The following is a 25,672-nucleotide window of genomic DNA, read 5'->3' on the forward strand; positions in this document are numbered from 1 at the left end:
ATGTTGTCTAGGTTAATGTCAAGTTGTCATTACACAGATTGTTGTCTTCATTAATGTCAAGTTGTCATAACAAAGACATCTCGGACAATGTTAACTTTGCATTAAAAGGTGTCATGATTTATCAAATGACACTTAATGACAACAGTCATGAACACTCAAAATGACTCCATGTTCATGACAGATGTCATGTCATAATGATGACAGTGTCATGTCAGTCTTATAAACACCCCTTCAAATAAAGTGTTACCCTTTATTTATATACAAAAATGTGAGCAAATGGAAATTAAAACTTTCCAGGCATAAAGCAAGTTCAGTGGTATCAGACTTTGGTTCAGGTTCTCTATAAACGACAAAGTCTAATAGAATGTTTGACCTGAGGACCAGAGATGGTGACGGTGTCCTCAGCATTGTGGCAGGCTGGGACCACTCCCTTAGGACATTGAGCCATACACTCCTCCCAGGTTAACCCTGAATCACAGACAGCAAGCACAAAAGTCAAATATATGCAAAATAAATAAATTCATAAAAACAAACAAACCAAAAAACATCTGTTATTATTTTGCACATCTGTAATTTAGGTTTACTTGACCTGTTTAAGGAAAATACACAGAACTGAATGAGAACTTCCATGCCCTGTTCTTTATTGTAGAAGTGATTCTTTTATACTTTTTTTTAAAGCATAAAAATACACCAAAGCATAGAAGAACAAACAGTTGGTCAACTATGCATTCATACAAATGGTAAACTGATGGAAATACATGCCAGTTCATACAGTAAGAGATCAGTAATTACTCAAAGTCACAAACAAAATCCATTTTTCCCAGTATTGCAAAAATGTATATAGCCTTAGACTTTTTTTTTTTTTTTTTTTTACAACAGACATTTGGACCAACTTACCAATTGCCAAATGGTCCATTTGGCAATTGGTGCAGTGCAGTGTTGTTAGTTTGATGTATCAAAATGCTACTATGAAAGAGGTATGTTAGACTTTAGTTTTAGTCTCATCAGACCAAAATCACTTTTTGTTCACTGCTCCCTATATAAAAGACACTCAGTAGTTTAGTCTACAGTAAACAGTAAATTAGGATTTTGCACATAATTGAAGTGTAAAATCACATCTATCAAATGCAACACATTAAATTGTGATAGTGTAGTGTTAGCAAAACATGGTGTCATATTGTGCAATTTAAAGTATGCTCATTTTGGCTTATTACTAGTTACATGAAGCCACACAAAACTGAGTCCAGTGAGCCTCCTAAATAAATGAGTAAAATGTTTTTTTAAAAGTGACAATATTTGGCCCATTTTGGTTTCTACATACGTTCACAGAAAAACACCTTAATATAAATAAGTACATACAGTATACTAACACTGATTTTAGGTTTCAATCTAGAGATTGTTTCAAGTGGCAAGACAACATGTGTCATTGCAGTTTATAGTAAGGAAAGTGGCGAAAAAAGGGGCTACTGATTTTTAAAAAAAGCCTTACCGATAACATCAGCCTAGCATATATAACCTTTTTTAGTGATTAAATGTCCTAGACATGTTCTTTCTTTTGCTTAAAAACTTCAACAGGTAAAAATAAAGTCAACATCATAGAAATGTAAAACTATTAAACCCTTGTTCCCAGGCCATTAAGAACTTCACCATTTTTTTCTTCTATTTCTGAAGATGTATTCAAGCTTAAATATATAATTTTTAAATCCTGACTGGTTCCTCCAAATGGATTGTAGAACTTAAAAAATAAATATAACATACAGTGGACATACAGTACTTAGACTTAGAAGAGGTTTTCAAACCAAACTAGACAGTGTGCATATTTCATGAAACCAGCTGTTGAAATGTGGTACAGAATCACTGCACTTACCGACTGCAGCCATGCCTCCTGGAGGAAGGTTGGCCTCCTTGATGCAGCGGCCTCTCCAGTAAGCAGCCAAGATGGCCTCACTATGGCTGAGGGAGCCGTCAGCGTAGCCACAGGCCAGCTCTCCCACTGAGTGTCCAACAATGCCATCAGGATGCAGACCCAGCTTAGTGAGAAGGTCGATCTCAGCTATCTGTAAGGAGCCACAGAACACACATACATTTTAGCTGGATACAATAAAGCTAAAAATGTTGGTTGTTGATGGTGGTGCTCTTGCCGTTGTTGATGTTTTAGGGTATTTTCAAATTTGCATGTCTAAAGTTATTTATTAACATCATCAACAACCCCTTGAGATATCATCTTTGAGATGTAGCAGGATATCAGTAAGCTCAGAGGTACCTGTGGTGGTTTTTAGATTCCAAATCTGTAACTTTGGTAAACTACATACAATAACATATCTAAATACAAATATTTATATTAGCACTTTGTGTGAGGAGCTCTACCCTGTAGTTCATATCAAAATTACACCAATTTGCCAGGGTTCCCACATCTAACCCTCTCCACACTACCTGTATGGCTGCGAGGCCAACGAAAGCATGAACAGTGTCTTCAAAAGTGGCATCATCTGCGTCCATGAGTAGACGAGACACAACCAGGCCGGTGTCCTTCAGTGCTGCATCTGATCGCAGGATGGACTCTCTGAAGTCTGGCAGCTGCATGAGACTGCGGCCCATACCTGCCCACTGTGTTCCCATACCTATTAATACAATAAGCAGTCACACACCAAATCCATTTACTGAAATTAATGTGTCTGAGCAGATTTGAATATATCAACAGTCCCATTGTCCCAGTTATTGTTTGAGCAGGTTTGAATAGTAATAAGATAGTAAATAAAAATTCATATCAATGTTAAATATCTATAAAATTGAATATGCCAAACATTCCAGTAGACTAAAAAGGCACATACAATTAATTCTACTCAGTTCTATAGAAATGTTTAATGCTTTCCCCACATACAATGAACGTGAATGGAATTTAATTTGTGTTACACACAGTATTGAAAAATTACACAAGAGTAATAACTCTTTCCAAAAAACTGTGTCCGGACAGTAATGATAATCCACAAACTGAACTGTTAACTTTTTTCATTGCAAGTTCTTTCTACTAAAAAGTCATCTTTTTCATCTTGCTCTATAGATAATAAAAAAACAAAACTTAAAAAGGTACAATATGTAACATTTCTGCATTAAAATGTATTAAAACGACCAGACCTATGTTATATAATTTTTTGAGTTGTGTACTTACACTATCCCAAATGTTTCCACCAAATGTCAAACCCAGAAAAATCTATTATTTTATTTCTGACAAGGGACGTTTCCTTTAGTCGCCTGTCAGTGGTGTCCTATAACCTTTCACCCTCTAGTTACTCGGAACTTCCGTCAAAACACTGGCACCCAGAAGTTCAAGAGTAACTGTAAATCATACATGTCACAGAAAAAAATACTGGTAACTGTAATACTGCTTTTTCTGCCAAGGCATCATTTTGTGATTCATTACATGCCACTTTGCAACACAGTACAGCATAGATCTTATTTATTGATACATATCAATATCGATCCAGCTTAAAGTGCCCATGTTATGAAAAAAAACACTTTTTCTGGGATTTGGGGTGTTCTTTTGTGTCTCTGGTGCTTCCACACACATACAAACTTTGAAAAAAATCCATCCATGCTGTTTTGAGTGAGATACGGTTTCTGAATGTGTCCTGCCTTCAGTCTCTGGGTGAGCTGTTCAAAATCGGCACGGCTTATGACGTCACAAGCCGAAACGAGCTGGCTAACCGTAACCGTTAGCTCGTAGCGTTACACTAGCATGCTACCTCGTTCTCAATAGCAAAGCACTGCTACACACACAAGTTCACCATAATCTACAAAAGAACTACTTACATGTGCACCCTCATTTAGAAGTCTCCCAGCTAATCCTGCCTTGTAACTGCCCGAAGTTGTAGAAACAGCCTCTCTTTTACTGTCTATGGAGCTAGCTAGCTGACATGAGCTACATCTGAGCTACTGCGCATGTGCGAGTGCAATCAAAGATAGTACAGAAGAAGAAGAAGAAGAAGAAAAGAGGTCTTACTCTGTAGCTAAAACAGAGACCAGGTGAAAAGAGGATCTGCAGCAGTGAGAGAGAGCTGTGCAGTACAACAAAAATATGGTGTTTTTTGAAAATTAAACCATGTAAACCTATTCTGGTACAACCTTAAAATACAATTATGAACCTGAAAATGAGCATAATATGGGCACTCTAACGTTACTACAATGTGCTGGTTGACAAGTACAGTGGTGTGAAAAAGTGTTTGCCCCCTTCCTGATTTCCTGTTCCTTTGCATGTTTGTCACACTTAAGTGTTTCGGAACATCAAACCAATTTAAACAAAAGTCAAGGACAACACAAGTAAACACAAAATGCAATTTGTAAATGAAGGTGTTTATTATTAAAGGAGAAAAAAAATCCAAACCATCATGGCCCTGTGTGAAAAAGTGATTGCCCCCCTTGTTAAAACATACTATAACTGTGGTTGTCCACACCTGAGTTCAATTTCTCTAGCCACACCCAGGCCTGATTATTGCCACACCTGTTCACAATCAAGGCATCACTTAAATAGGAGCTGCTTGACACAGTAAGGTCCACCAGAAGATCCTTAAAAGCTACACATCATGCCGAGACCCAAAGAAATTCAGGAACAATTGAGAAAGAAAGTAATTGAGATCTATCAGTCTGGAAAGGGTTATAAAGCCATTTCCAAAGCTTTGGGAATCCAGCGAACCACAGTGAGAGCCATTATCCACAAATGGCGAAGACATGGAACAGTGGTGAACCTTCCCAGGAGTGGCCGGGCTGCCCAAAATTACCCCCAAGAGCGCAGCGCCGACTCATCCAAGAGGTCACAAAAGACCCCACAACAACGTCCAAAGAACTGCAGGCCTCACTTGCCTCAGTTAAGGTCAGCGTTCATGCCTCCACCATCAGGAAAAGACTGGGCAAAAATGGCCTGCATGGCAGAGTTCCAAGGAGAAAACCACTGCTGAGCAAAAGAACATCAAAGCTTGTCTCACTTTCTCCAGAACACATCTTGATGATCCCCAAGACTTTTGGGACAACATTCTGTGGACCGATGAGACAAAAGTGGAACTCTTTGGAAGGTGTGTGTCCAAGTATATCTGGCGTAGAAGGAACACTGCATTTCATAAAAAGAACATTATACCAACAGTAAAAATATGGTGGTGGTAGTGTGATGGTCTGGGGCTGTTTTGCTGCTTCAGGACCTGGAAGACTTGCCGTGATAAAAGGAACTATGAATTCTGCTGTCTACCAAGAGATCCTGAAGGAGAATGTCCGACCATCTGTTCGTGTACTCAAGCTGAAACGAACTTGGGTTCTGCAGCAGGACAATGATCCTAAACACACCAGCAAGTCCACCACCGAATGGCTGAAGAAAAACTAAATGAAGACTTTGGAGTGGCCTAGCCAAAGTCCTGACCTGAATCCTATTGAGATGTTGTGGTATGACCTTAAAAAGGCCGTTCATGCTCGAAAACCCTCTAATGTAACTGAATTAGGACAATTCTGCAAAGATGAGTGGGCCAAAATTCCTCCAGGACGCTGTAAAAGCCTCATTGCACGTTATCGCAAACGCTTGGTTGCAGTTGTTGCTGCTAAGGGTGGCCCAACCAGTTATTAGGTTTAGGGGGCAATCACTTTTTCACACAGGGCCATGATGGTTTGGATTTTTTTTCACCTTTAATAATTAACACCTTCATTTACAAATTGCATTTTGTGTTTACTTGTGTTGTCCTTGACTATTGTTTAAATTGGTTTGATGTTCCGAAACACTTAAGTGTGACAAACATGCAAAGGAACAGGAAATGAGGAAGGGGGCAAACACTTTTTCACACCACTGTAGCTAACATTAATGCTAATGGTTGATGGATGACATTATAGGGTTACGTCGTCGTTCAACACACACACATAAAGTTATTAGTAGTATGATTGTTTTGATCACGGATAAAAGCAGCACTGGGCTAACCCACGAATGAGTTCACCAGTAACATTAACGTTAGCCTATAGATAGACGACTAATCTAATGCTAATTTAGCCAGCTTTCACACCCTGGTCTGTCTGCCTCACTCCCCCGGCGCAAAGAGACTTAATTCGGGATGAGAGCTGACAACAGCCCCGGTACATGTAGCAATAGCTAGTTACCGTTAGCCCCCAGCCAGCTAGCAGCCAGCCATTACAGCAATCCGTACCCGGCCAGGACTTAACTCCAGTGCCGGGTGCAAACGACGCTAACGGCAGTTTAATGAAGCGTCGGGAAAGAGTCACAACAGCGGCCATCCATAACGTTAGCTACGTCTCCGTTAGCGCTACCGGTGTTCGTGCCAAAAATCTCCTCCCTGCCGAATTTCTTCCCCCTTCACGTTTAGCTAACTGTAAAGACAGCTAAACGCGACCCCAAAGGTGGGTTAAGCACCAAAATAAATAGTTAAGATTACAGAAAAGTGAAGGGGGAGATCATTTCGGGCAGCTTGGAGATGTTCTGCTGCTGCTGCACAACGGCCATCGAACGTCCTCGCAGTCCCAGAGATTCCCCCGGCAATCCCCACCCACACCCGTCTCTCAGCCTCGTTGAGTAGCTAGCTAACGTTACAACAAACCCTGTCCGCCCAGTGTTGAAACCATCCAAAAGGTGAAATTGACACGTGAAATATATTGTGATAGTGTGGCTCACTAGCTAACTGGTCAGCTACCAATACAGAGCGAATCAAGAAAAACGTAATTATGTTGGGGAAAATGCAGCTATTTTATTAGAATGACATGAATAAACGTTACTAAATGCAACGTGAATAAACTTGAATGCATTCTAACCAGCGATGGTGTTTAACAATAAAAACTCCCATAATTCCAAGCAACTTCCCAACGTCATCAAAAGTTTGCGTTTACAATCCATCGTTTTGGTTGAGAGAACCCTAGCGGTAGAAAGATACATATTGTACGTTTAAATCTGTATTTCATCCAACTTTTCGTTTGGTGACTCACCTGAACAGATGTACCAGAGTGGCCTGGCAGTGGCCTGCACCTGCTGCACCTCCATGACGTCACTCTGAGAGCCAATCAAAGCAAAGCCTCGGTAGGGCATGCTGGCAGTAGGAACACCTGACACCTCATTCAGCAAAGACAGGAAGCTGTCATCTGCAGTGTGTTCCTTCCCCTTTTGGAGCATGGCCTTCACGGCGGCCTCTGTACGACCACAGGCTTGAAGCACCCTTGGAACTGTCCTGGGCAGTGCATTCGCGTATGCTGGTTTCTCAGCTGGACGAAGGATCACATGAACATTTGAACCTCCAAATCCAAAGGAATTGATGCCTACAATGCCGCCTCGTATAGGAATAGGCCGGTCAACAACTTGAACCCGACCATCGGTAAGGGCTGGAATGTCGGGGTTAGGAGAGTTGAAGTGCAGGTTGGGAGCCCAAAATCCTCGCTCCAAAGAAAGCAACACCTACGTGTAGGATGGAAAAACAACCAATAAAATAAAAACAGACAAGATACAGAGTTTTAAGGCTGAAATAACTAAAATAGATCGTTATCAATTTTTAGTTGATTTGGTGTCGAAGATGCCCAGCTTCCTTTCTTTAGAAAATAAATCAACTGAAGGTAACATTGCGAATGAGCCAATTTTACATTGTAAAAATTGGTAGATTCCTCTCTTGCTGATCAATCTAAAACAATATTTCATCAACATTGTCCAACCACAAAAATAATCAGCTGTTTCAGTCCTTATATTTTCAACTTTCACTCATTTGGCATGAGGGAAAGTGCATGGATTATTAACTGAACAAAACACTTTTACATAAAGCAGGTGAGCAAATGGGAATTAAATTAGACAACACTTTGATCCAGACGTGGTCTGAACATACCAATAAAAAAATTGCAATTGAAATAAAACTAAAATGTAAAAAGGATGTTGCCGTTTTGAATCTTCTGAGCAGCCAATAACAGGAGTGCTGACACACTCACCTTAGCCATGGCAGCCAGACCAGAAGCCGGTTCAGGATGGCCCATGTTGGACTTGGTGGAGCCAATGAGCAGAGGCTCTCGCTTTGACTGACAAAACACGCTAACAATGCCATTTACTTCCTGTGGGTCGCCAACCTGCACATGGAGAGCAGAGATGCTACAAAGGTAAACCCTTCTTGTAAGTAACATTAGAAGTGTGTGTGAGAAGGTCACTTTTTCATTTTCTAATCAATTATCTGTCTTATTATGCAAAGACCGACACTGAAAACAGGCTAAAAGTGTGATTAAGAAACTAGACTAGACTGCACTGACCTTTGTTCCCGTGCCGTGGGCTTCAATGTATTCCACCTGCTCAGGAGTTATATTTGCCTCCTGGTAAAGAGAACGAACCAGCCTTTGCTGCATCTCACCTGAAGGAAATGTTACACCTGAGGGACCAAGAGGAATGTGTCAGGACAAGTATGCTACACCATACCGTAACTGCTGGGTAACTGCTACTGTTCTCACACAGTCGCATCACAGACCTTCACAAGTTTGCATTTAAATTTTTTGATTGCCATTTCTGAGATGTAACCCAATAAACCCCTTAACGTGATGTTAAAAAAAAAAAAAAAAAAATGCGTGCAATTCAAGGTGCTATTGAAATTTTCTTTCAACTGTTGTTCTCTATGCAACAATATTGTTTTAAGGAAAACTAGGGTTTATTACAACATTAATTTTATTTTTGAATGTCTGGCCCAGTAAATGCAGTGACATCACTAAAATTAGTTCCAACAAGTCAAGAAACATGAGCAGTCAGGTGAGCCAAAGCGTATCCAATTGATCTAAATCACTTTTCAGGTCTCACACTGCCAGACAGCACTTATCCATTCTGGGATAGGGGATGGGGTGTTGCTCTGGCTTGTTTGTATTTAAAAAATAAAAATCAATATATCCCATTTTTTGGAGGGATTGGTTGGAAAAGAGAATTGTCACACTGGTGAATCTGTATCTTGGTGGCATATTAAAATCCTTTGAGGATGTGGTACAGTAATTTGGAATCCCTATTTGTTGGTGGGAATGGATCCAGTCCTTCAGCCCCGAAGGAACCAGAATGTTTAGATAAGGTTTTGAAATATGGAAAAGGTCATGAGGCTTATGGGTATTATTCTATGCTTATGCAGAACCTAGGGGATGGAGCCTGGTCAGCTCTGAAGATGACATGGGAAAGGGATCTGAATTTTACACTGGATGATGAGGAGTGGGACAGAATATGTAGGAATATTAAAAGTATGTTTTAATTTTATGTTAGTTTAACAATGTGTACCTTAGGCACCATGAAGTCCCGTCAGGGCCCACAGGCTTTACCTTAGTTTGTTTACATATCTCATAACTCACAGGGAAGGCAAAATGTTTCGATAGTCGAAATCAAAAAGCTCATTTCGATTAATTTTCAATTTAAAATCAAAATCCTGACACCCCTATCATCTGCCATCTTACTTGATTATCATTAGAGGTTCAGTGAAAAACTTAGACTGGATACAGTGATCATGTGTCACTGCAGATGTTTGGAGTTAACAGGCTGTGTGTGCCTCCTCACCCTGCTCTTTGTATCCATCTGTGTTGTTGCCAGCATTGACCACTGTGGCATAGACCCTTTTAGCCACAGATCGCTTGGTCAGCAGCACTGCCACTGCTGCCTCAGAACGGCAGTATCCATTTCCTAGCCAAAAAAATGACAGAAATAAAAACGTTATATTGGTATACACACACATACACAGAGTGCATCAACAAGTGTAAATAATACAGTTAAATCAATATGAATAAGCTTCTAAGCAAATAGTGATGAAAGAGAAACAAGCTTTAAGATAAATTATGTGCTAATGAGAACACTGCTGCTTATATAGAAATTTGCTTAAGAGTGTTGTACAATATTTCAAAGGGGACCTAAAGCAGAATTCTTTCTTGTAGTGCCAAAAAGCAAAAAAAATGCTATTTATTTTTGTCAGTTTTATACACAAATAATGTATGTTTAATAATACTTTTATTCATTTTAATGATAATGACAAACAATGAGCTAGCTAGTCGAGGTCCAGTACTGCAAGTACTGTGAGGACTCCTGCCTGAAGGTATTTAATGTCTGTATTAGATAGCAAGAGATGGTGGAGAGATGACAGTAAACAAGGGAAAATAAGAGAACTGTCCCCAGCCAACTTTCTGTTACCTGATGAGTCAAAGGACTTGCAGGTCCCCTCAGGACTGAGCATGCCCAGTTTCATAAACTGCACCGAGGTATTTGGCTTGAGCAGCAGGTTGACCCCTCCCACCAAAGCAGCATCACAGTGGCCCTGGCGAATGCTTTGGAAGGCGTTTTCTAAAGCCAGCAAGCTAGAAGAGCAGGCTGTGTCGATGGCAGTGCTGGGGCCTAGAGAAGAGGAGGGTGGATTAGAGCTAGAAACCATATGCAGAAAAGAATATTGAAGAGTACATGAGAGCATTCAAAATGTGAAAAGGCTCAAGTTGACTTAATTACAATGACTTCAATTTAGTAAGCACCAGCACTGAACAGGGTACAGTATGTCTCTGCAAAAGCTGAACAATAGTCTAAATCAATTTTGATAACAGCAAAGGTTTTGAATATATCAATCTGCATCTACTTCCAGGTCTGATTGAAAATACACTTAGTGATAGACAATCATGTTAATGTTAGCAATAAAGCAAAAAATGTAGTGGAATTTTTGCAGCTATGCATACGATTATTTGTACAAAATTGTACAAAAGTGAGATCAACCAATGACCAGTAAGTTATGTTCATCCAAACTGATTAAAGTTCCTGTAGTTTCACAAAAAGGCTAAATACCATCACATGCAGGATCTGTAACTGTAACTATATGTCCATGTATATGTGTATCTATCATTGGTTCGAACAACACAATGTGTTATGACAGTTTGTTGGAAAATACTTTGGCAATGCACAATGTGGTAAAAGAGTTATGACAGTTTGTGGGAAAATACTTTGGCAATCAATTACAGGACAGCAATATGGCATGTGAAAAAAAACAAGTGTGTTATGTACTAAATCCGGGGATGACTGGAAAGGGAGGCTGACAGATCAGCTTAAACCTAGGATGAATAAAAACTTTCTAGTGGCTTGCATTACAGGAGCTCTAAGCTGAAAGATATCTGGCCACATGGTAGCAGCATTGGATCCAGATGTGCACTAATGCAGAGCAACCACTGCTATACTGACAGACAAATTATTGCCATGGTTTAGATCAGTTCTAGGCCCACAAATTAAGAACAACCGACACAAGGAGAATACCAGATATAAAGTAGTCCAACCGTTAAGAGACACCTTAAAGCAATTTTTTCATGTGTATGATGTAGACGGTGGCCGGGAAGTGCAAAGCAACATTACAAAGAATGAAACACTTTTACAAAGTTCGAGACAAATTTACATTTCGGAAAACATTTTTACCTACCATAAAACACAATTACATGGGCAAAACACTTTTACCAAGGACAAAAGAAATTAACATTTTAGAAAACAAATTAACAAGACGCAAAACACTTTTACCAGTCCGAAACAAATTTACAAATGACAGATTCTTCATGGAAAGGGAACGTACCACATACCGGAAGTGACATGGAAGTGATGAGGTGTTGTCGTTGTGGAGCATATTGCCGCGTTCTATTTACAGATGTTGCCTTGACTACGGCCTTTCATTGGAACGAATGCGTTAATAGAGCCGCCATCTTGGAACAGGGGAGGCACTCCTCTTTAATGCATCAGCGTCAATGTAGGCAAAGGTCTAACGGAAATAAAATCACTATAAGTCGTCAAAATCTCATGCGATGTTCTAGTTTTTTTTTAAACAAAAAGACAAAGACTAATTAATGTGTTAATAAAGAATATTTATTATAATCAGTTCACAGATATGAGTACAAACGGAAACTTCACCCTTCTGAACTAAGAGTTTCTGCTTCAAAGTGAAGTTTAAACAGACTGAAATGTCCAGGCTCACTCCTCCACTATTGATTCATTTATTTCTGTGTGTATTTATTTATTTAACGAGACTTAAAGTTATGTTTCGTCGTCCACAGTCCGAGTCCCGCCAGACTCCCTTTAGGAAACCTGTGATTTAAACTTCAGCAGGCTGTGACAGTCCGCTCCGCTCAGTCCTGGTACTGGTTCTCCCGGGCTTCCCTTCCCTCCAGCGGGCCCAGCAATACGGCCTGAGCCTCCAGCTGCGTGGTGTCGGTTTTAGCTCCCAGGAACGGGCAGTGAGCTCCAGGCTCAGGCTCAGGCAAAACATCCCTCGGTCACCATAAACATCATTCACGCCATATACTCCACAACGACAACACGAATTGACCGCGCTCACCAACAACACCTCATCACTTCCGTGTCACTTCCGGTATGTGGTACATTCCCTTTCTGTGAAGAATCTGTCATTTGTAAATTTGTTTCGGGACTGTAAAACTGTTTTGCGTCTTGTTTTCTAAAATGTTAATTTGTTTTCTAAAATGTTAATTTGTTTTGTCCTTGGTAAAGGTGTTTTGCCCATGTAATTGTGTTTTATGGTAAATTTGTAAATTTTATTGTAAATTTGTCTCGAGCTTTGTAAAAGTGTTTCATTCTTTGTAATGTTGCTTTGCACTTCCCGGCCACCGTAGATGTAATGTTAGGTCTGTCAAGTCTGGGATGAGAAGAAAAATATTAATGCACAACATGGAAGCAAACCAGGAAGAGATAGGATTTGACATGTGCTGGATGAGCATCATCCACTTGAATTAACAGGACTCCATCTCAGAGTTTGGCCAAAGAATGAACTGATGTTAAAGCTGGCTGTGTGTGCATACCGTTGAAGTCAAAGAAGTAGGAGAGTCTGTTGGCCAACATGGCACGCTGGCAGCCAGTCATGCTGTAGCCCAGGAGCTCCTCTGGATCTTTGCTAAACGCTTCACCAGCCTCCGAGCCACTAACTCCGATGTAGACACCAGTCTTACTGCCGCGCAGTGTGGCTGGGTTCAGTCCTGCATCATAACATTTTATTGTTTTTTTTAAACCATTCAGTCAGTATTTCATCAGGTATCCTCACTCAGATAATGAGCTCTTTTTTAAACTAACAGACTTGAAAAAAGTTAACAGAGAAAACACAAAAGGCAAGTCAGTCACACTTCAGTCCAGCAACTTTTACTGTATTGCTTTCCCATCTTCCCTACCCACTTTCACTTATATAACTGTCCATTGATATTCAGTACTGAAGCTTTTTTGAAGCTTGCCATTTTTCTCACCTGCATCTACGATAGATTCGTAGGCAATCTCAAGCATGAGACGGAGCTGGGGGTCCATGGTGTTGGCCTGTTTGGGGTGGACTCCAAAGAAGGCCGCATCAAAGTGGCTGATGTCTTTCAATTTACCATTCCTCTTTGGAAGACCGTAGAGACCTAGAAAAGAGCAAAAGAAGAAAAAAGTAAATTTTTCCAAAGAATTCCTCTGACAGAAGTTGTTGTGTGCACATTGCAAGTACAGAGAGTGCAGAGTTTGTTTAACGCATGAGGATGCAACGTACATTTGTTGAGCCAGAACGAATTGTTGTACATTGTCTCGCATTGACAGATCTCCACAACGCTGTGGATAAAGGTCTGGCTCCTCCACACATAAATTCCAGGTTAGGAGAGACCAAAACTCTCTGGGTTGTTTGCATTTCTTTAATCCAATCACAATAGTCTTGGGCGCACTAAGCTCTGGTTGCACCCCGCAAAAGAAAACGCCACATACAATATTAAATAAATTTAAATGAACTAAACAAATATACGAATTCAGTAACATAAGTAATTTATATTAGATAGATACATGATTAAACGTAATTTGCTCTTATCAGTGTATCGCCGTGTGTATTTTGTCCATAACAAAAATCGGTCCCAACACATCCCAGTTAGATAGTAAATGCTGTAAACAAATTCTTTGTTAATCTTTACAATAATTTCCCAAATGAACCAAGCAGGTCTGCCTTGTTGCATGATCCAAATTTTAAAAACTGATGAATGATTTGAAATGATTTTGAATCAGGAGAAAGAATAGGAAAAATGACTCGCTAGATACATAAAACTGAGGGAATCAGCTTCCACTATTTCTACAGTTAGATCCAATTCTGGAGATGTTTTTACAGCAATTGTAGATATTAACAAGATTTTTACACTGATATCTATAGGTCATCATCTACCTTTACTGATGAAGAAATGTGTTCCTTCATAGAGCCTCTAGGGCTTCCCAAACTGACAGAAGAGCAAAGAGAAATCCTTGGTGCAGATTTGACTATAGAGAAAATTAAAGATATAATGGGGGCCCTGCCTGTGGGTAAGGTCCAGGGCCCGATGGTAGGGGCACAGTAGGGCTGGGCGATAATGAGAAAATCAAATAATCACAATATTTTTGACCAAATACCTCTATATCGATACCACAACGATATTGTAGTGTTGACTATTGGTGCTTTCACAAAATTATTATTTACACAATTAGATTTTTGATAAATAATCATTAATAATGTGGATATAATGACTAAGTGGGTAAAGGCAAATAATAGAACAGTTACAGTCTGGTAAGTTCAGAAAATGACATCACTTAACAGACAACACTTATGCCCTATTACGACATTACAATATCCAAAATCTAAGACGATATCTAGTCTCATATCACGACATCGATATACATGTAATATCGATATACTGCCCAGCTCTACTTCACAGCAGAATTTTTTTTAAAGAGTTTTGCAACTAAACTGGCTCCACTTCTGTTACAGGTATATACCTGTAACAGAAGTGGGGCACTGGAGAAGGGCACACTGCCACCGACATTTAGGCAGGCTTTGATAACTTTGGTTCCTAAGAAAGGTAAAGACCCAAGAGACTAAGAATTACAGCCCAATTTCCCTAATGCAGTTAGATGTTAAGATTATTTAAAAAAAATTAGCAAATAGATAAGATAAGGTTATTACTTCTCTAGTTCATCCTGATCAGAACCTGATTTTTTGGGGGCGTAGCTTGTCAGATAATATCAGGTGTTTCATTAATATTGCATGGTCTGTAGCTGATAGACAATCCCCAATAGCTGCTATTTCCCTCGAAGCCGAAAAGGCGTTTGCAATGGATGAATGGGGCTTTATTTTAAAAGTGGATTATGGTGCTGTATAAGCACCCAGAGGCTGTGGTGCAAACTAACGGGTTAATTTCTGAATATTGTGCACACCTCTTTCTCCTTTGTTGTTTTGTTTAGCCATAGAGCCTTTGACAGCAGCCATGGGGGGGACTAACTTCCCAGGTGTTATGGTAGGAGGTGTAGTGCACAAACATATGCTTTATGTGGATGATATATCACTTTCTGTGTCCGAACCTAGCAGATCAATACCCTGTCTACTCGGGATCATTGACTCTCTCGAAATTTTCAAGGTTAAATTGGTCCAAGTCAGAGCGTTACCTTTAACAGCTCAGTGCCCTGTTCCCGCCTTCCGATCAGGTACATTTCAGTGGCCAAAGCAAGGTATTGTATATCTTATTCCGTCCCCAGTTAAAAGACCTAGTTAAAGTTAATTTGATCCATTATTTAATAAAATATCTTGTGATGTAAACAGATGGGCGACTCAATAGCAGGGAAGGTCAATGTTGTCAAATGTTCTCTTCCTCTGGGGGTTCCCCTGTCATATTTTAAATGGTTTGACAGGATAATAAGGACATTTATATGGAATGGTAAAAAAAAAAACTTGGCTACATTTTAATAAATTACAAAGACCATTTGATAGAGGAGGTTTGGGTCTACCAAAGAGGTTGTATTATTACTATGCCTTTAACTTAAGGCATCTGACCTACTGGTCACTTGCTAATGAGAAAGCCCCTCCCTGGTATTGTATTGAGCAATCTGTTCTTGCCCCATTATCGCCCTTACAAAGCCTGTCGGTTAAAATGTATGGTGAGGCAAAAACGCATCCGATAATCTCTCACTTAAATGTCATTTGGACCAAAGTGGCCCAGCTGTTTGAACTGGATCTATATCTAAAATTTCTCATCAAGTGTTTGGCGAAATCCAAAGTTATGTATTTGTAGATCCCCCCCTTTTTTGGAGGAATTGGTTGAAAAACGGAATTTTCAAACTGGGGGATCTGTATCTCGGTGGCATATTGAACTCCTTTGAGGATGTGGTACAGCAATTTGGAATCCCTACGTCTAAGTTTTTTAGATATTTGCAACTTCACTATCTGTTGGTGGGGATTTTTGGATCCAGTTCTTCAGCCCCGAAGGCACCAGAAAACAAACACACACACACACACACACCAAGGACTCCCTCGAGCAATGAACCTCTGGTTACTTTCTCCATTTCCTTTTCTATTGTCCCTACTCTCCCATGATGCCTGGTGTGTGGTCTCAGCGTCGTCAGCTGGCCTAGTCCAACTCTTTCAGCACATGAATATGTGCTCAGGATGGTTGCCAGGCACTGAGGGATGGGTCTTTTATTCAAAGAGAGAGGAAAAAAACTGCAAACCAGAGAGGGAGGATTGGAAAGAGTAGCACAGCAGAGACAAGGGAAAAAAAAGTCATTAAAAGTGGGCAAAGATGTACAATATAAAAGTAAATGAAGGGTGGCGTGGATTGATGTAGAACAACAACTTTTGGGAAGTGAAGCTGCTTAATGCTGATCAGCGTTTTATTTGTGCCTTCTTACAAAATGTGTTAGTTAGGATGGGTGACCAACTAGCACTCACTGAAAGCAAACACAGCCCCCTCATTCATTTTAATGAGGCCAGTCAAGTGAGAAAGCAGAGGTGCCATGACAAAGGGCTTCAGGAAAAAAATGCAGGATAGTCAAGGAAAAAGGCAGAACTTAATTCAACATTTGCTGCTACACAAAGTGGCAGCTGTTTTTGCACAGAGCGTCTCTAAGAGTTTTTTAAGTCAATAGTTAAACATCACAATGTGAGTGTCATTTTTTAAGCAGAGCCTGGTTAAACAATTGTAACTTCAGCAGTCCGCTGTACTGATTAATGTGTATGTAGCTGTAGAACACAGGCAAACAGTTTAAGGTCAAATCATGAACTACATCACAGACAGCATACATGTTTACAACTTCAACTACAAGTTCGCAGCCCACAGCTGGAGCATGATCCGTCCGCCCCGACAGTCACTAAATCCCACACACAAGACCGGCAAGCCGCGGCGTTATATGGCGGGTTCAGCAGAGGCAAGGGTTGCGTTTGTGACAGAAAGACATTTTTACAAGAGGATTGTAAAATAAGTAGAGATTGCGCGCAGCAGAAGAACAACAACAGTCTTTTGCTCTATGCGCTCTGCTTCTCGTCACCTGGGCGCACGCTAGCTGCTGACTCCGCTTGAGCGATACGCATGCACACGCTCCAGACCACTTTTAATTACTAAGCCCAGGTAAATGTGACTGTACAAAGCTTACAGCAGGGCTATTCAACTACACTGTTCTGGGGGACACATTTTAAGAAGGCTAATACTGAGTGAGGATAAAGAATGCAGACATCACCGGCATGATGACGTCATTCACGTACATATTAAGTGGCCATGCTGGGGGGAGGAGCCGGTTTGTCTCCGGCAGCAACTAAGTTTCCAAAGATTAGTAGCAAACTAATAAACAGTTAGACTACATACCGACAGCTCTCGTTTTAGCTTGTTGGTAAAACATCGCTATTAGCAGAGTAGCATGCTGTCGGCTAGTTGTGTAAAACAGCGCGGTGGACGAGAGCCGCAGACGTTAGTTAGCTACCTTGTGTCGGGGTCGCTCCGTGGAATGGATGAGTAGACTGGATGTTTTCTACAGAGATGATGTAGTAGCATGTTTGCAGCTTAAAATGATCCCAAACTTTCCGTCGTTTTCTCTCGCCTGTCTCTTCTTCTTCTCGTGCATAGACAGTATATAAACGGTCTTGTGTCCACAGAAGCGTCAACCTGTTGTGTGCGCTAGTAATTATCCTCCTTGCGGAAACACAGTGAGCCGTATAACCTTAATTACATTGATTTAACGAAGCTTCGAGGCAAAGAATTTTGCTTCGAGGATTTTTTGTAATCGAATTATTCGAGGAATCGTTTCAGCCCTAGTATTCGGGGCACAGGGAAAGTAAAAACAAATTGCTATTTATACCACTAACAAGGCTCAAAATATCACCAAACTTCAACGGTAGCATAGTGAGGGTCCCTACATGTTAACCGAAGCATTGAAAACTTTGTAAGTGTACCGACAGTTTATTGAACGAAGAGCTGTGGGAGCTCCGTGAAAGGGCTAGAGAGAGAGAGAGAGAGCTATGCCGCAACAGAGCCTCATACTTCGGGAAACTGGTGGTGTACCTGCAGACATTGTGAAGCTATGGCCACCGAACAGGAGTGTCTGTGTTGCACGGAGTGGGACCTGTTGCGTCGCAACACCCAAGAGACGCAGTGTTTTGTACAGTCTGAAGATTCCCCCTCTCTGATGAACAGGGAAACTTTTTTCCATGTCCCGAAAATAAATTGGAGACGGCGACCCAGACCGGAGGGACAATATGGACAGTTATACACTGAGTAAGTAAACTAGACAAGTTATGTTTTACATCGGTGCAATTATTTCATATATTGTGCAAATTGCTTTTGATTTGAGTTGGCATCGCCAGCTGTAAGTCATGACTGGTTTCCCCAAGTACGAGGCTCTGTTGCGGCATAGCTCTCTCTCTTAGCCCTTTCACGGAGCTCCCGCAGCTCTTCGTTCAATAAACTGTGAGTACACTTACAAAATTCTCAATGCTTCGGTTAACATGTAGGGACCCTCACTATGCTACCGTTGAAGTTTGGTGATATTTTGAGCCTTTTTAGTGGTATAAATAGAGATTTGTTTTTACTTTCCCTGTGCCCCGAATACTAGCAATGTAAGCTAACCAGCGGTCCGCGCTAGCTTCGTTCAAGCTCCAAACACAATCAATTAGCATGAAAACATGTCCCAGAGAACGACAGAGTGGGTACACATCCGTTATTAACCCCCTAGATTTGTTTTGCGCCGGAATTATCGGGCTTGATTTTTTGGGCCCGATCCCAGGAGTGGGCTTGTGAGATGGCTAGGGTGGCGGCGTTTGAAGAAATGTCATATAAACGGTTTGCCAGATTGGATGTACGTATATATTAGAAAATGGGGAAAGTACCTGAACTTTCTGGAGGGCTCCTAAGAAGTATGATGACTTATGGTGTTTATTTGGTTTATTGTCTATTTTTAGGGCCTGAGCGCCGACAGCGGCGAAGGCCCTATTGAAACTGAAGGATTATTCCTTCGTCCGGTAAATTAATCGCCTTTTTGAGGGGCTTAACATACTCAAAAACTCACCAAAATTGGCAGTCGCATCAAGCCTGGTGAAAAGCAGCCCCTGCAGTAGATTTGATGTAGACTCACAAAATCTTGTAAACGTATGTATCATGCCAATACGTACAAAAAAGCTCATTGGAGTAATACCCTAAACCCAACAAGAAATCCGCCACTTTGAATTGAAAGACATGTGGCCATTTCCACATGTTGTACTTTAACGAACTGCTCTTAGAGATTTCATCCGATCGACTTCAAATTTGGTCTGAGCCATCTTAAGACCTTAAAGATGAAAAGGTATTAAAATAATTGTAATAGCGCAAAAAATGTGCAAGTTATAGAGGACCAACTTCCTGTAGGGGGCCATCGAAACAGGAAGTGGGTGTAACTTCAGTGTACATTACCAATTGGCTCAAACATTTCAGGATTCATAAGAGTCCAACCCTGACGACATTTTAGTCAGTTTAAGTTGTACTCTCTTGGGCACATGTATTTCTGGTGTATCTCCGGTTGTGTAACGGTATGTAAAAAATTCATATATTTTGGGAAATTAAGACCAGTATACAAGTTCAGACAGTATACCACCCAGCACTACCGAGTATCGTGTACTTTTGGGTTATCGGTACAGATTACTAGATTTTTGGTATCGTGACACAAGTCATGTCACTGAAAATCTATAGCCTAGCTTTATGAGGGGTCTCACCTGGTGTCCACCGCCGGTTGTCCTCCGTCACCATGTCCAAACCATTGATGAGGTTTTCCCAGAATTCCTCCAGGTTGTCGGACTCGGGCAAACGGCCCGATATCCCTGCTATGACTATCTCATCCATGCTGAATTACTGTAGATAGATAGAGAAAAAAATAAGAGTGGTACAAAATGTATACACACTGATGAATGTGATCAATTAGCTGATCCAGTCAGGTGGAAATCAAGTCCTCAACTCAACTAAGCATGATTTTTTATACTAGCGATCAACACTTTGCCTTGGTTTAACCTTTGCAGGCCCTCTTTTCTAGCTATTATTTGGAATCAATTCTGCCATCCGTGTACATCCTTGAAACAATAATTAAACCAAATATTCTACTCTCCAGCATGCTAGAAATAAAGAACCTTCAGATAATTTCCTCTCCTTTACGAATTAAAAAAAAAACACAATACTTTCAAACCATGCATGGGCATTGAGAGCCCTGTAGGACACACATTTATTTGCAATTTGTGACCCTGATTCATTTGTGAAACATGACCAGTTTTAGTCTATGAGCATGACACTGCCATTATTTGACACAGATTTGCACGGCTCGCAAATCACTGTTGTAAAACAGGCCCCAGATGTTTACTGAATAATGTTGAGCTTAACACTACCAACACAAACTAGAACTCCAAGCAGTTATCACGGGGTCCAAGTTGCCCAGTCGCCTCGACGCGAGTCTACCCCAGTGACCTGGGGAGCGTGCAAAAGCGGGACCTGAAGCATAGCCTAACGGTGGGGAGGCAAACTTCAGGAAATATCGAGAGGTGTGAGCCGCAAGGTACATTGCCGTTGCAAATATCCCAGAGCCCTAAAGGATTTTTGACAACCTCTGGTCCGTCTGGTTTTATTTTCTATAAAAGTTTGTAAAACACTGTTTTCAGGAAAAACTGGGCTATTAGAATATTTGTGCTGCAGTGAGGTCACTTGAATGTTAAAAAGGTTGTAGGACCATAAAGACAAATAAATAAATAAAACGGAACATGAATCTCAGAGATATATATTGATATCACACACACAGCAATGCCAGACAAGCATTTGTGTTGTCTAAAACAGTTCTATATATATTTGGAGTCATCCAGTGCAAAAATAAACATATTGAACATTTTAACTCATATAAACGACAAACTATTTACATTTCTTGCATACACTGTATATATTTGGATGTAACAGTATGGATTAATTGCACAAAGACCCCTAAAAACTCTGGGCTTCTAGGCTAGATACAAAACCTTCGTAAGGGCTAGGAAGACAACAAAGACATCAGCAGAACGGGGCGACTGTTAGCTTTTAGCTCCAAAAGAACGTATGTTTCTACTAGTTATAATTATAAAGTTATTAAGTTATGAAACAGAAGTGCCGTTTGGCATCGTATACGACACGCTCGACCTCAAGGAGTATAAGGGCAAAAACTGGTCTACTTTGACTATAGCGCCCCCTAATGACATATCTTCGCCAAATTTGGTACAGAGCCTCAATGCTGCATGCCAAACAAGCATTACAAGTTTCATGTTGATAGCAATTACTATGGCAGAAAAATTGCAATCGCAAATGTCCCATTTAAATGCATTGAGTTATCACGTCTACGTTGATTATAGCTCCCCATAATGGGCGATCTTCGCCAAATTTGGTACAGTGCCTCAGAATGGCATGTCGAACAATAATTTTTGCTGATAGCATTTAATTTGGCCGAGATATGCTAAAGTTCGTTTTCGTAGCTAGCTACAAAATTTAGTTTGGTCATAAATTAGGCATACTTAAATGTAGCAAAATTCTTTTAATAACTTTTGGTCAGGTCCATCTGGAGATGCTACCTAACAGGTTTCGTGCAGATCGGTTGTACGGCCTAGGACGAGTTCGAAAAAGTTGGTTTTGCACATTGCACGATATTGCGAATAAACTTCTTTGCGGAAATGGGCGGGGCCTATATCCTGTTATTCAGCTTGATGTAAACACGGCGATGTAAGGCTTTCTAATGTGCAATGAGTACTGTGGGAGTTACAGGCAAAAACACGTTTGACGTCATAGCGCCATCCAGTGGTTTTGCGCATTGCAAAAAAACTTTTAAGCAGAAATGGGCGTGGCCTATATTATGTGATTCAGCTTGATTCAAGGAACACGTGAATGTAATGTGTAATGTGGGAGTTAAGGCAAAAAAAACATAGCGCCACCTAGTGGTCCACATGTGTCATTTTTGGTAGGTGAGGTCCATGACCCATTGTACATCTACCCTGTAAATTTGAAGCTGCTCACATCAGCGTAAGTGGTGAATCCAAACGTGGGTCCCATAGGCCAGGCCCACTTTGACCAATCAGTACCCAACTGTAGAGGTGGCCTCAGGAGCGGCCTAAGATGGTACCCTCCAAATTTCGTAAAAATCGGATGAGCCGTTCATGAGATATAAACTTTTTGTACTTGTAGTGCCCCCTAGTGGCCAATTTTCATAAAATGTATGGGGGACCTCCAGAAGATCATGGCAAACAAGAATCTGAAGTTTCGCATTTATTTTGGCCGAGATATGGCAAAGTTGGTGTTTTCATAGTTAGCTACACAAATTTGTTCATGCGTAATAGGCATTTTTATCCTGTAAAAATTCTTTTGAGAACTTTTTGTCAGGTCGGTCTGGAGATGCTACGCGCGTAGTTTTGTGCAAAACGGTCGCATGGTCTAGGAGGAGTTCGGCAAAGTAGGTTTTTTTATAAATTGCGATTTTTCACGCATAAAAGTCTAGGCGGAAATGGGCATGTCTATATCAGGAGAATCAACTGGATCCAAGGAACATGAGGATATGTTTTTTGAAAGTGCGATGTACGGTTTGAGAGTTATAGGGCCAAACGCGTTTCTTCTGCTATAGCGCCACCTAGTGGCAGAAGTGTGTCTATTTTTGTCCCCGCTGAGGGTGCAGAGTTTTGGACCAGTCCTGAAAATGGCAGCCCCCCACCATGTACACCAAGGGCTGTAGCGCAAGTTTTATCAATGGAAGAATAATAATCTTTGCAAAAACAATGGGGTTCCACAGCACTGCTGTGTGAACCGCGTAGCTCTCCCACCCCTTGGGCTTGGACCAATAGCTTAAGCTTTTTTTCTGTGCTCCTTTCTGGAATACCATACTTTGTAGGATGGAAGTGTGTATTGAAAAAAAATTCTCTGTTGGAATTTTAAGAAATCCTTAGAAATTAAAAATTGAATTTCTAAATGCATGTGGTTGGCTTTCCAGTCAGCTGATATTGAGGATAGCTGATACAGTAAATGCATGCACAACTGGCAGTCCCGTGTCATCAGTGCAACACTCACTGATATACAGTACAAATAATACGGTCAGCCGTATCTGTCTAAGAAACATTTTTTATCACAGCAAAACATGAAATTTCAAAAAAGGTTCATGTGGCAGTAATTCAATAGTATAAATTCACATTACACATGTTTCTGTATTGAAGCATATGTAATTATGTTGGCGTTGACTGGCAGGTTTGGGAATGAGTTCCTCTAAGCATGCATGAAAGAGCAATTTACAGCAGACAATGTAGTCTGCTGATGGGCTATTCCGTGTACATGAGTGAGCACATCCATATTGTAATTTGTGTGTGTGTGTGTGTGTGTGTCTTTGTTCCTCGTTTCTAGGCCAGGCTATGAACCAATGGGCTAGCAGCTTGAGACATAGCCACTCTAAATTAAAGCATGTCACTACCTCATTGGAGAGCAGCTGTCCTGCCATCATCCTCAGACCCCTTCCCTCATATTGTACACGATGTTCAGCACACTACCTAGCCCACATGGTCTGGATCCCCATGAATGTTTTTGCAAACGTACGCGTGTATGCACCGACAGCACAGTCAGCTCTGTAATATATCAGGGACTTTCGTAAGGTGTTGAGAGGACACACACAAAAGGCTTTTCTCATTTTTCATCGTCATATCATCTGATCAATCAAATACACAATAGGGCTGTCAAAATTGGCCAAAAATGACATTTGAATATTCCTTCTAAACAAATGCGAGCAAGGTAATGTGGTCGAGCGAGCTAGAGAATGACGTGGTAGCACCTAGAACAAAGCCGTAAATCAGAGAAATAAAACGTTTTTGCCGACTCATCACTAGAAATGCAACTGTAGCAAGCATCTCACCATCACTAACCTTATCCACATTTATATTTAGACACAACAAATGTCCAGCTACAAAAAAGCCTGAAATTTGGAATTTAGAACGGAAGTACAAAGAGGAATTGCTATGGAGATGATACACCGTCTCGTCGCATTGGTGTGAACTGGCAGTTTTTTTAGATCAATTTTTTTTATTATTTTTATATTTTTTAACATACAGAACAGACAAACACAATTGAACAAGAACAAAAACTATCTACCACCCCCCACCTTCTGCGGTCTCGAGGAAAACAAAAACATACAAATAAGCAAAAACCACACCTTGTCCAGTCACTCCTCTAATTCTTGTGATGCTGAGGTCATTAGGACTGATACTTGTGCTGCTGCGTTTTTCCATAGATCTATAGTCGATGATGAACTGTCTCCCAATCAATTGCGTTCCCCTCAGGGCTCAGCTCTTGCTCCCATTTCCTTGCTATTGGGAGTTTTCCTATGGACTTGAACTGGCAGGTTTTAGAACATTGCAGACAAGAGCGTTACAAGTTTCACCTTGTCTCGTTGCAAATCTTTGGTCTGAACTGCGCTTAAGATGCAACGCTTTTGCTTCTTCTGACAAATACGACAACAAATATGAACGATGTCACTACTATTTTAAGTATCCTTTAAAACCATTTCATCCAAACTGACTAAAATTAACACAAAGTAGTCTCTGGAAGTCTAAAGAAGTTTCCACTGCTTGGCATGTGTGCTCTGTCTGCCTGCCCTCACTGTGCTGTCAGGGCCTTTTCACACCTATTTTTTTCAAACCTAGTTTGCTCTGGTCAGAATCAGTTGAGTTTGTAAACTTTCGATTTACCCTTGGTTCGGTTTCGTTTCACACCTGGAAAAATCCAAACATACCAAAATGCGTCATTACAAACTAGATAAGAGTGTGTGTGTTTTATATATATACACATATTATATATATATATATATATACACACATATTATATATATATATATACACACATATTTTATATATATATATATATATATATATATATATATATATATATATATATATATATATATATATATATACACACACATATATATATATATATATATATATATATATATATATATATATATATATATATATATATATATACACATATATATATATATATATATATATATATATATATATATATATATATATATATACTATATATATATATATATATATATATATATATATTTCATATCTTAAGTTTGTATTTTTATACATTTTATTTATCATAACTTTAATATATTTTGATGTTCCTCTGTTCTGTTGAGACAATAGAACAAACTATTATTTTTAAACTGCATTATCATATTATTTTAGTGAGGACTCAAATAACTAATGTTAAGGAAATCTGTTTTTTCTGCATTTCTGGATTTGTTTTTTAAAATGTATATCGGCCGATATCGGCTTTTTAAATCAATATTTGTATCGTTATCGGCCTTAAAAATCCTTTATCAGTCAGGCTCTATTACAAACCATGCAAGAACGTTCACTCCGCTTATTGGGCAGAT

At 40.1% G+C, this 25,672-nt stretch overlaps 1 protein-coding gene across 2 annotated transcripts in view; it reads right to left on the reverse strand.

Moving 5' to 3' along the window:
• The window catches only part of fasn (fatty acid synthase), an 86,097-nt gene that overhangs the window by 53,205 nt on the left and 7,220 nt on the right, over window positions 1-25,672 (reverse strand). For both annotated transcript variants that reach the window (XM_078279085.1, XM_078279087.1), the window contains 11 exons: window positions 19,968-20,103; window positions 13,222-13,374; window positions 12,787-12,960; window positions 10,148-10,348; window positions 9,524-9,646; window positions 8,257-8,372; window positions 7,945-8,079; window positions 6,964-7,426; window positions 2,434-2,621; window positions 1,868-2,057; window positions 374-468 (listed from right to left, as the gene is read on the reverse strand). In XM_078279085.1, the coding sequence (XP_078135211.1) occupies window positions 374-468; window positions 1,868-2,057; window positions 2,434-2,621; window positions 6,964-7,426; window positions 7,945-8,079; window positions 8,257-8,372; window positions 9,524-9,646; window positions 10,148-10,348; window positions 12,787-12,960; window positions 13,222-13,374; window positions 19,968-20,094 (1,965 nt within the window). In that variant the 5' untranslated portion in view covers window positions 20,095-20,103. The remainder of the gene's footprint in view (window positions 1-373; window positions 469-1,867; window positions 2,058-2,433; window positions 2,622-6,963; window positions 7,427-7,944; window positions 8,080-8,256; window positions 8,373-9,523; window positions 9,647-10,147; window positions 10,349-12,786; window positions 12,961-13,221; window positions 13,375-19,967; window positions 20,104-25,672) is intronic.

The sequence above is a fragment of the Sander vitreus genome, chromosome 21, assembly GCF_031162955.1.
Source record: "Sander vitreus isolate 19-12246 chromosome 21, sanVit1, whole genome shotgun sequence".
NCBI lineage: Eukaryota > Metazoa > Chordata > Actinopteri > Perciformes > Percidae > Sander > Sander vitreus.